Source organism: Solanum dulcamara, chromosome 4 (genome assembly GCF_947179165.1).
Source record: "Solanum dulcamara chromosome 4, daSolDulc1.2, whole genome shotgun sequence".
In the NCBI taxonomy this organism is placed as follows: domain Eukaryota; kingdom Viridiplantae; phylum Streptophyta; class Magnoliopsida; order Solanales; family Solanaceae; genus Solanum; species Solanum dulcamara.
Window position 1 is genome coordinate 15074415 of NC_077240.1, and position 11897 is coordinate 15086311.

General features: G+C 37.6%; 2 protein-coding genes across 2 annotated transcripts; one reads left to right on the forward strand and one right to left on the reverse strand.

The window, feature by feature from the left end:
- Positions 1-21: 21 nt before the first annotated feature.
- LOC129886527 (C-terminal binding protein AN) lies at positions 22-7429 on the forward strand. The gene is made up of 7 exons (XM_055961238.1): positions 22-798; positions 1143-1311; positions 1410-1540; positions 4907-5695; positions 6105-6152; positions 6736-6849; positions 7137-7429. Exons 1-7 carry the CDS (start codon positions 226-228, stop codon positions 7206-7208), a joined length of 1896 nt encoding a protein of 631 aa, XP_055817213.1. The 5' UTR covers positions 22-225; the 3' UTR covers positions 7209-7429.
- A 714-nt stretch (positions 7430-8143) lies between these two features.
- Positions 8144-10830, reverse strand: LOC129886526 (putative serine/threonine-protein kinase-like protein CCR3). The gene has a single exon (XM_055961237.1). The coding sequence runs from the start codon at positions 10722-10724 to the stop codon at positions 8367-8369; it is 2358 nt and encodes a 785-aa protein (XP_055817212.1). The 5' UTR covers positions 10725-10830; the 3' UTR covers positions 8144-8366.
- Between the last annotated feature and the right edge of the window lie 1067 nt (positions 10831-11897).

Consider the following 11897-nt stretch of genomic DNA (forward strand, 5'->3'; position numbering starts at 1 on the left):
AGTAATTAATAAGGGCTGTTTTGGAAAAGGAGAAAAGTCACAGGGCCAGTTTGACACAAAAATAGTGACAGAGAAGACTAGGGTCTCTCACAACTCGAGGCAAAAAACCGGCACCTCATTGCTTCCTAAACTCGCCGGAAAAAAAGACGGAAATGCTCGCCGGTGTTCTCCGGCGTTTATAGTCATTTCCGGCAACAACGTCATCCAGATCTCCGGCAGCAAACAATGGCGCACCACAACAAAACGACGTCGTCGGTTACTCAACAAGTTCCTCTAGTCATAACTCTCAATTGCATCGAAGACACAACGTTAGAACAAGAATGTCTCTCCGGCATCGCAGTCATCGAACACGTCCCACTCAGCCGCTTAGCCGAAGCGCGGATCGAGTCAGCTACAGCCGTACTTCTTCACTCACTCGCGTTCCTTCCACGCGCAGCACAACGCCGGCTCCGTTCATGGCAGCTCATTCTCTGTCTCGGGTCCTCCGATCGAGCCGTCGACTCAGCTCTCGCTTCTGACCTTGGACTTTCTCGGCTTGTTCATGTCGATGTTAACCGCGCTGAGGAGGTTGCGGATACTGTTATGGCTCTTATCCTTGGTCTACTTCGCCGTACTCATCTTCTTTCTCGCCATACCTTATCGGCTTCCGGCTGGCTTGGCTCTGTTCAGCCCCTGTGTCGTGGAATGCGCCGCTGTCGCGGCCTTGTACTGGGAATTGTTGGTAGATCTGCGTCTGCAAGGTCTTTGGCTACCCGAAGTTTAGCATTCAACATGAGCGTGCTCTATTTTGATGTTGAGGTAGTGAAATTGATGAATTTCGGTTTTAAATGTCAACTTTACTTACTAGATTTCACACTTTAACTGAAATGTATCAATCAATCAACATGATCCTGCTATATTTTGATGTTAAGGTAGGAAATTGATGTGTTTCAGTTGAAGATTTCAAGCTGTATGAGTAGATATTTCATTGTTTAACTGAAATATATCATGTAAACTACTGAAAGTTCACTTTGGTCTCCCCCTTATTCACAAAAGCATAGTAAAGTGAAATATCCAAGCATAGTCAAAGGTTGCTGAGATAAGTGTTAGTGTTTCATATCAATGCGTGCTAACAAAGTTTTCATTTCTGAAAATGTTTACAGGGAAATGGAAAAATGAGCAGACATTCAATTAGATTCCCACCTGCTGCCAGGAGAATGGATACCCTTAATGACTTACTCGCTGCAAGTGACCTGATATCATTACATTGTGCTCTAACAAACGAAACAGTTCAAATTATTAATGCAGATTGCTTGCAGCACGTAAAGCCTGGTAATTTTTTCTCTGGTTATGTATCTGCAGTAGTTCCCTGTTGCCCCAATCCCACATTTCCCCTCTCAAAGGGATGACTTGTTGATCATTTCATGTAGGGGCGTTTCTTGTGAACACCGGTAGTTGCCAACTGTTAGATGATTGTGCTGTGAAACAACTTCTAATAGAGGGAAGCATTGCCGGCTGTGCTTTGGATGGTGCTGAAGGGCCACAATGGATGGAAGCATGGGTATGATGAATAGTCTTAGGGTATGATTGAATGTTAGGAACATATTTGGTTAAGTAGCTTTCTTTTTTTTAAATTTCTCTCGTTAATGGCATGATTGCTAGTAAATAATGGTGAGACTGAATTTTCCATTTTTGAAACTTAAATTCTGTTGTTTCTACAAAATGAATTTTCCGTTTGAAACTTGAATTCTGCTGTTTCTTCAAAGTGTCTTTCTTTTGTGCAAGAGAGAGTGAGAGGCCGGTTAGAAGTTGAAGTTCTTCTACAAATGGTTTGCCCAGGTGAAATTCATAAACCTGTGAGGGATGGGGTGCTCATTTAGTAAAGTATTGAGAAAGTTGGTGATTGCCTTACTGTGAAAGCTTGCTTGCTTGATAGATATTGCCGTGAAGTTTTGAGATTGCAAAAATTGGGTTGCACATATTAAAGCGAACTAATTTTGAAGCACTGAGAATGAATTCTATTCCAATGTGTTATTGCCCTAAGTCCATGCATGCTAGTGATTCTTATCCTTAACTTTTAGACTGAACTCCACATGGTGTATGTGAGAAATATAGGAGAAATATTATTGAATTGTGTAAGAACAATATTACACAAAGACCCTATTTATAAACACTATAAAACAATCCTTTTCCAAGTGGAATGCTATAAACTATTCATATTTCTATTCCTATTCTAAGTAGGATACTATAATCTATTCATATTCTAAGTAGGATTGTGTACACCTATTCTTACTTTAACACTCCCCCTCAAGCTGGTGCATACAAATCATATGTACCTAGCTTGTTGCAAATATAATTAATACGAGGACCGGTGAGAGACTTGGTGAAAATATCAGCTAGTTGATCACTTGATTTCACAAACTTTGTAACAATATCTCCTGAAAGTATCTTTTCTCTAACAAAGTGACAATCAATCTCAATGTGCTTAGTCCTCTCATGAAACACTGAATTTGATGCGATATGTCGATAAAACACAGAGTGATAAATTCTTGAATTGCAATGTTGAACTTCCCAAACCAAGCTTGAGAAGACTATTTCAGACATAGATTGACTTGAGAAGACTGTTTCAGACCATAGAGTGACTTACACAATCGACATACAAAGGCTACCAAACTCCCCTTGAGTAACAAAATCAGGTGGTTGCTCTATATAGACTTCTTTCTAGAGATCACTGTGGAGAAAAATATTCTTAATGTCCAACTGATTAAAAGGACAATGGAGAACAACAACTATAGATAGAAAAAGGCGGACATATGCTATTTTAGCCACGAGAGAAAAAATATCACTGTAATCTAGTCCAAATATCTGAGTATGCCTTTTTTTTGTGAAAGTAAATCTGAAACAGAAAGAAAACACTGCAGGAAAATTCAAATCTCTCAGAAACAATGCAATGGCCGCTGAAAAATGCTAGAAATCTAGTATAAAATATATGGAACGTCTCGAAATCAAGAGATGAGTAGATCTTAAACAAGAAAGTCATCGTAAAACTGGACGGAACATGCTCATGCCCTAGATTATTAGATTTGATGGCTGAAAATGGTCGCAATCTAAGAAATAAAACTATATGAATAGGGTCAGAATGATGACATGGACCTACTGAGAAAGAGAATGATATGGGGTAGAGTCGGAATGATGGCACGACCCTACACAAATAAGAAAGTAGTCACCGGAAAGATGGCACGGTGCTACGCAAATCAGATATGAAAAAATAGTCACCAAAAAAATGGCACGGTGCTACACAAATCGAATATGAGAAAGTAGTCACCGGAATGATGCACGGTGCTATACAAATAGATATGAGAAAGTAGTCCGAAAAAATGCATGGTACTACGCAAATTAAATATAAAAAAGTAGTCACTGAAAAGATGTAAGGTGCTACGCAAATTAGATATGAGAAAATAGTCACCGAAAAGATATACGGTGACTCAGTCTTTTGCTAACATAATCATTAGCCAGACGGGCAGCATATATGAGTAATAGCCGCCCGCCGGCAGCAAAAGCTCTTTAATTCTTTACCAAGATCGTAGTGGCTCTGATACCATGTGAGAGATATAGGAGAAATATTATTGAATTGTGTAAGAACAATGTTACACAAAGACCCTATTTATAGACACTATAAAACAAACCTTTTTCAAGTAGAATACTATAAACTATTCATATTTCTATTCCTATTCTAAGTAGGATACTATTATCTATTTCTATTTCTATTCCTATTCTAAGTAGGATTGTGTACACCAATTCCTATTCTAACAGTGTATATACACACGTAGGAACCAAAACATGTATGGTGTAGTCCAGCAGGCATCCTTAATTTCCTACCTTGTCAAGGTGTTTGCCCTGTCAAATACTTGTTTTGGTGAGAGATTAATGGATAGATAAGGGTTTCAGGATGCTGTCGAAATGCTTAGTTGTTCTGAACTTTTTGTTACTCCTTTCTCTTGTTATGCTCCGTAAATAAAGTTGGGGAAGAGATCTGGCATTTCATCTTCTCTTATGGATGCCAAGGCTATGACCCAAGTCCAACAACCTGAATGTTGTTATTCCTGATTTTCTTTTCTTCTTTTCTTATTTCTTCTACTTTTGCAGTATTTTATATTGTTGCATTTAAAGGCCTTTAAAGTAATTAGGGTTCTGCCTTATTGTGGCATTTTGGCAATGTCTGCTCTAGTTTATAGACATCTACTTGTCCAATAAAAAAGACATCCCCAGTGTAATCCCACAAGGAATCTACTTGTCCATGAGTAAAAAACTGATTCTCCTATCCGAAGCACTGATTCTGATAATTCTCTAGACTTTTGTAAAAATCTTTTATTTCCTATAACTATCTTATATTTGTCTTTTTGTGAATTTAAGCTAATAGAAAGATAGGAGAAAGAAAAGCTCTGGACAAATCTTATAATTGTAGAGCTAGGTCGATGATATCAAATCTTTGCCCTAGTAATCACTAACCAAAAGTAGTTTCTTCTTGATTTAGTATAGTCACGTCGTATAAATACTATATGGTATTTAATTAAGTTGTTGGGTAAGAAGCTATGTCGACTATGAGACACTATAGACTCATATTTTTGAGGTTTTAGTGGGCCTGGTTAGAAATGTGTGGAGTTCTTATTACGATTTACTTTTTTGAATTTTAAGTTTTGTCTATCCTTGGACTTTGAGGAGCGTGAAGTCCTTTTTCTTTTTGTACCACTTCGTTTCCAATAGAGGCAGAATTGAGGATTATTAGGTGGAGATTCCCAATGTTTGTTGGTGGTATCTATTTGGATTCTTGGATTTATGTTAATTTTATTTCAGCAATATGCTATGTTGAATATAGTCCTTAATTGGTTTCTTTTAATTGACGTAAGTGGATGTATCTTTGGATTAGGTAAGGGAGATGCCCAATGTTCTGATACTGCCGCGCAGCGCAGATTATAGTGAAGAAGTGTGGATGGAAATTAGGGAGAAAGCTATTTCTATGCTGCAGTCATTCTTCTTGGATGGCGTTGCTCCAAAGGATTCTGTGTCTGATGAAGAAGAGGAAAGTGAGATAGGGTATGAAAATGAAGTACACCAAATACAAGATGTTGAAAGCACGTTGCAGGGTTCTCCTAGTCAGCAGCCCATTGAAGATGTTGCAGAGAGCTCCCAGAAAAGATTAGTGAGTGTCTCGAGGGAATCACCTAGTCAGCTTCAAGGCTCCATGGTATCTCAAAATAGTTCTGGTAGATCTGAAGTAAAGAGAAGTCGATCAGGTAAAAAGGCTAAAAAGCGGCATGGGCGCCAAAAATCACATCACAAAGTGGATGATCATTTGACATTTGAAAAGGAGAGTACGTCACACCATGAAGATGGGGCTACAATGAGCGGAACAGATCAAGGTGTGAGTTCCAGTTCACGTTTTGCTTCTCCAGAAGATTTACGAGGTAGGAAGACATCAATTGAATCAATACAGGAATCATCAGTGGAGCAGCTCTCAAAAAAAGGCATGGATCTCAGCAGAAAATCCGTGGAACTGCTGAAGGATGGTTATGTAATAGCTTTACATGCAAGACATCATCCCACTTTGCATGTCTCCAGACAAAGAGTTAAAGGAGGTGGTTGGTTCCTCGACACAATGTCAGATGTTACAAAAAGAGACCCAGCGGCACAGTTCCTTGTGGTTTTTAGGAGCAAGGTATGCTGATAAGAAATTTGCTTTTCCAATTGCAGCAGAGCTGCCCTCTACCTTCAGTTAGTGGCAAACTATCAGCATAGTGCTTTGGGTTGTGTTGAGGGGGTGGGTGAGGAGAACTCGGACCCATTTGGACAACTTCTGCAAAATGTTTCAGAAAAATTTTTGCGCAACAAGAAAATATATTTGGATAGGTGTAGTTTTTTTTTGTGTGTTTAGCGAGTAGAACTCGTTACCAACTCCCTTAAGCCACATATAAATATATAGTTTCTTTTAAAAACTCTTCACAGAAACTTCTAGAAAAAAAATTAAACATACATTTTTCCGGAAATATTTCTTGCAAGATTTCAATAACATTTCCTTAAACAAATGCCTTGTGGGCACATCTAATGACTCTGAGGTTCTCTTTCAGGATACAATTGGGTTGAGATCATTTACTGCTGGAGGAAAGTTATTACAGGTATGATTTATCACTGTAATTGTTGTCCCAAAATGTCCTTGACACCCAACCATTAGGAAACTGCAAAAGCTTTAAAGTTAAATTGCTGCTTCTGCATGCTAGGAACTTTAACTTTGAGATCAATCTCACGTATGTATTAATTCACGTGGATAAACATAAAATTCCGGATGAATAGTTCTTATGTTTATTTCATCAGAAGAAATCTTATTTTACATTTAGAAATTTTTTACCCCTCTGCACAGAAGATGCTGTAGCTTTCCAAGTGTTCTTTGTTCTATGTCCTTAATTTTGGTAGTCTATCTAATACTTTCTCCATGTTGTAAGTTAGCATCAATAGCTGAGATAGAAATTCATTTCCTTGTGCCCAGACCTTTCTGTTAAGAAGTTATTCCCTCCAAAATCTGAGGGAAGTTTATGTTGGAAAAGTCTGAATTTGTCAATATGAGGTTGACATGTGCAGGTATTCAATGGGGATCAGAGATATTAGATTTGTTGCACCCGTTCTTTTGTGGATTTCCAGCTTGTTTGATTTTATTGGTATTCATATAGAAGCTGTGATTTCACCCTGACCCCAATAATGCAGATAAATAGGAGAATGGAATTTGTATTTGCAAGTCACAGTTTTGATGTTTGGGAGAGTTGGACATTTGAAGGTACTATGGAAGAATGTCGACTAGTGAACTGTAGGAATCCTCTGGTAAGTTCTTGTTCTGCTTCAGACATTCAGAACTCTAGCTCCCCTGCCCCATTGAATGATAGTTACTTACTGTAACCATTCTGGTTATATGTCCCAGTACATCTCTTCTCCCTTTCTTAAACTCTCCCGAAATCATTTTTCTGACACCCTTTCCTATCTCTGAACTGTGGTTTTTAATCTAGTGGATTACATCCATTGTGAGATCAGTTATTTAAGAAGGCTTATTCTCTATCATCCACTTTAGAAATAACCAAACATTTTGATGTTGCCATCACTGCAACCTGCAGGCTGTTTTGGATGTACGCGTTGAAGTACTTGCAGCTGTTGGAGAAGATGGTATCACTCGATGGCTTGACTAGGCAGTTTCTTGAACCATTGGCCATGATTTTTTAACATATGCTGTGCTGATTCGTTTGGAATATTTACCACAAGTAGTTTTGTAAAGCATTGAGTCTTACTCAAAGCAAGAGTTGTAAGTTTTTCAATGTAACTTTCATTATTGCCTCCTGTCAGGGTTCTTTCTTTCCATGACATGGCTTATTGTATTTTGAAGATTTAAAATAGGCTTGCTTTTTTGTTTCGACTGTTGCGTTTTTAATGGAAGTTTGCATGCTTTGCGAGTTAAAAAAAGTAATGAATATAGTGATACTTTTCGACTGTTGCATTTATTTCCAGGGGTGATTTCATCTCATTTGTCTAGACAATTCGCGTGCAGACATTTTGAATAATCCGCTTTTATCTAACGACATCTACATGTATTATATGGTTTATTAAGAAAAAATGTGTTCGTTCTTCATTATTCTTGATTTTTCTCTTAGTAGGTTGCCAAGTAAAATACAATTTTCAATTTAAAAATTCAAGCAAGCCTTTATTAGGAGGGTGTCCAGTAGGAATTTGCCATTGACAAGAAGTTCACATTAAATTAGAAAAGAAGCCCCAATGTATTCCTAGAAAATTAAATTGCATTATGTAGAATTTTATTCTGGAAACAAAAAATATTGTACTTACTAATTATGGAAAACTTTATGTTGCAATTTTCCATTAAAAAGATAATATATTAGAAAGTGAAATTTTATATTTTAATAAAATATGTGGTCAATCTGTGATCCTTCAGTTCTACCGAACTTTTCTCTGTACTTAAGTTCTACCCATTAGCTGTATGTGAACAAAGAAGGAATATGCCTTTAAAGCCAAACCACTAGTATTTTTTTCATGGACAAATGTAGTTCAATATCCCAAAGCATTCATCATTGAATTGTGAAGCATTTAAACAATAGATTTTAAGACCGAACTCTGTCGTGCTAGTTATAATTGTAATTCCTTCCAGTAAGCAAAATCCTCCCTTAGCAACACCAATAGAAAAGAATTTCTTGTAGAACTTTTTCAGCTGTGGGCAGTTAACAGATTCCTTAGACATCATGTTAGAATGAACAATCTACTCTTTACACTAGTAACAAAATAATCATACAAATTAATTGGCCATAAGAAAGAATGAGAGAGTCTGGTGAGTGGAATTATCAGTCAGAAACAAAGTAAATTGGACCACTAGATATGCTGCCATGGCTATCATCAAATGCAGCCAAAGCTCTCTCTAAATTAGAAACAATGTCAGATATGGTGGGTCTGTCTCTCCCTTCCAAATGCACACAATGCATTGCAGTATAGGCCACCAATTCCACTGCCTCTACTTCTTCACTTGCCTCTGCTGGTCCTACTCTCTTATCCAAAATCTTGTTCAATTCTCCAGCCATAATTCCTGGTACTCCAAAGTCCACCACACTCATTGGTGCACCTCCATTTTCTTCACTCTTGAATATGGCTCTCATTCCTGTCAAAAGTTCTAACAGAACCACTCCAAGTCCATACACATCACTCTTTACTGTCAACACATTTAAACCATAGTACTCAGGATCAATGTACCCAACTGTGCCAGCAGCCTTCATTGGCCTGCTGCTGTAATCACAATTACACTCTGGCCCCATTAACGATAATCCAAAATCAGACACTCTGGCAATCCAGTTTGCATCAATCAAGATGTTGGATGACTTAATGTCCCTGTGAATTATAGGCGGAACTGCATAATTGTGAAGGTATTCGATGCCTCGTGCAGCATCCAAGGCAATCTTGATCCTCATTTCCCAAGAATTCACTATACTACTGCTCTTCTCCACATTGTTCTTATCATGTAAATGATCAAAAAGTGCTCCATTCTTCATGTACTCGTAAACCAAAAGCCTTTCATCCCTTTCTTCGCAATAACCAACAAGTCTAACTAAATGTTTGTGGTGCAGCCGAGACAAGAAAGCTAATTCTGAGTCAAATGCACTTTCTTTCTCCTGAAATTTCTTTGTTCTTGGACCCGTTTCTCCACGTTTGATGGCGACCTCACGACCATCCGATAGTTTTCCCTTGTAAACCACCCCAAAGCTACCAGCACCAATCTTGTTCTCTAGAGAAAAATTGTTAGTAGCTGCAGCAAGGTCTGTAAACAGGAATTCCTCTGCCCTGTCCGTGTGTTTAGAAGAAGTTCCACTCCTTTGACGCCTCATCAACAGCGACCCTTGACGCCTAAGAGTTGATGATCTTGAAATAGGACTACTACTGGATAATTGCCCACCATTAGAAGTAGCAGTAATAGTAGGTTGAACTGAATTATAAACTTTCTTCTTTCCAAAACAACCACCAGCCCACAGAAAATAAATTATACTGCAAATCCCTGCAAAAGTGCCCACTGATCCAACAATGGCAAAAGCTAATAAACCTCTTCTTAGTCTTTTAGATTTAGAAGGCGAAGAAGGTGCCAACGGTGGTGGTGCTGGTGGTAGTGAAGTAGGTGGTGCTAAAACTGAGAAATCACAATGCCTACAAATATTACCATTGCCAAAACAGAGATTTTGAGACTGCGGATAGATACCACAAGTACAATTACTTTGTACACATGGACCTGGAAGAATCATTGGTAAAGGAAGGGCAATCCCTTGAGGATACATATTACTTGTCCAATCTGGCCCCCAACACACCACTGAAAAATTGTTTGTAGTCAATCCACACGTAAAACCTGACCCAGCTGCTACTGATTCAAAAAAAAAATCTTCGGTTACATTACTTGAAAATGCACCATTTCCACCCCAACAAACCACTGTGCGATTCACACTACGAATTCCACAAGTATGATTCATTCCCAAAGCTAATCCAAAATACTCGTAAGACATATTAGAAGGAACATCAAGCTGACCGTTTTTGTTATCACCACTGCAAATTAAAAAGCCCGTAGTGTTCAACCCACAAGCGTGCCTTCCGCCGGCATATATGTTCATCATCGTTTCATTACCGAACCCAGATTGGATAGTTGAAGCGATGTCACTCTTTCCCCAACAGACAACCCTGTTTGAACTTTCCAAGACCCCGCAAGAAAATTCAGACCCAGATGAGATTGATATGAATTGTGATGACCCATTCGGCTGTTGACTCGAATCGCCTCTCCAGCAGGTAGCATTTTGCTGGGTACTGCCGCAAATTTGGACGCCACCCATTGTAACGGTTGTTAACAAGGTTGAGTTGCTGAAATACAGCCGTTTGGGGACGAAACTCGTGTTCCAGGAGAGGAGAGAAAATCCACCTGAGCGGACGGCGGCGAAGCCGTCGAGGCCGCCGGCAATAAAGTCGAACGAGACGTCAGGTGAAATTGTTGTGGCCGTAGACTGATTGTCTCTCCAACATTGGATTGTTTGTATTGGTTGGTTAGCAACTATGCCACATATAGTGGCGGCGCCTCCGTATACGACGGCGAGAGTAGTGGAGGAGCCACCCAGGGCTTGAACATAAATGAAGATGTTTACAGCCGTGAAAACGACGGTGGCGACGGAGGCTGTCATCTAAGTATTTTTGACAATTCCTCCGTCATCTGTCTGTAGAGAGAGAAAGGTCTTTTGATAAAAATGTGTCCTTTATTAAAGAATGTGGGTCCTACTAATTAAACTAGTGGCCGCACATGGCTAGCAGTCATACTTGTTGTCATACAAATAACGCGGAATCTAAAATTGACACGATTTTTTTACCTACGTACCTCAAATAAATAATATCTAAGATAAAGTTATCATTTTGATATTTTTTATTAAGTTGATAATTTGTGTGATTTTTACTTCAAATAGACGAGTGAAAAATCTAAAAAATCATAGTTTTTATTTTATTTTTATTTCCTCTTTCTTCTTCCTCTTCACCTTTCTTCTTCTTTATTCTTTTTCTCTATCTTCTCTATTTAATATTCTATCATTAATAAATCTTTCACAATTAATATCTTATTCATCGAACATCATTCTCTAAGAATATGCACATTTTTTTTTGTATAAAATCAAAAACAAATTTTTAATTCATGAAACTTCATTTTCTCTTCAAGATTTTTATCCCAATATGTTACTATATCAATGTAATTATAGATCTAACATATTAATCAAAATTGACAGAAACAAAAGAAAGAAGAAGAAAAAGTTCGTCAAGAGAAGAAATGAGATCTGAATTTCAATTTTTTTTTGACTAACTCCATTTTTTTCGTCAACAATTATATAAATTTGTAATTTAATACTCTGTTCATTTTATTTGCAAAAATAAAACACTGCCATTTTAGTTCATTAATTTTAAATTTTACCCATTCATTTTGTATTTTTTATTGCAATTATTTTATTTAACAACTATTAACATTTTGGTGGATAATATATTGTGTAGCTTCTTGTTCTTGAATTCTGTTCATGAACCTTATATATATTTAAAAATAAATAAAAATAAAAATGTGGAGTGGATGATGGTCACTAGTGATGGAGTTTAAATGGTTATGGCAGGGGAATTCTCGGAGAAGAAGGAATTGGGTAGGTTGGTGGGGTGAGTGTTTAGAAAATAACTTTATTTTTTAAATTTTATTTTTATGAAAAATTGTCTTTCTTTTACTTCTTTTTATAATTTCTTTTTCAATTATTATTTTATACCCCGAATGCTACATGTCATCAACGAATGTAATACACATATTTTGTAATTTTAGTTAATTATCAAAAAAG

What these genes read in the sequence shown, in the direction of transcription:
- LOC129886526 (XM_055961237.1), bottom strand. Translation starts at nt 10,724, where the DNA reads ATGACAGCCTCCGTCGCCACCGTCGTTTTCACGGCTGTAAACATCTTC.
- LOC129886527 (XM_055961238.1), top strand. Translation starts at nt 226, where the DNA reads ATGGCGCACCACAACAAAACGACGTCGTCGGTTACTCAACAAGTTCCT. An exon ending in TGCTCTATTTTGATGTTGAG is followed by an intron (nt 799 to 1,142) that starts GTAGTGAAATTG and finishes AAATGTTTACAG; the next exon opens with GGAAATGGAAAAATGAGCAG. An exon ending in CACAATGGATGGAAGCATGG is followed by an intron (nt 1,541 to 4,906) that starts GTATGATGAATA and finishes TCTTTGGATTAG; the next exon opens with GTAAGGGAGATGCCCAATGT.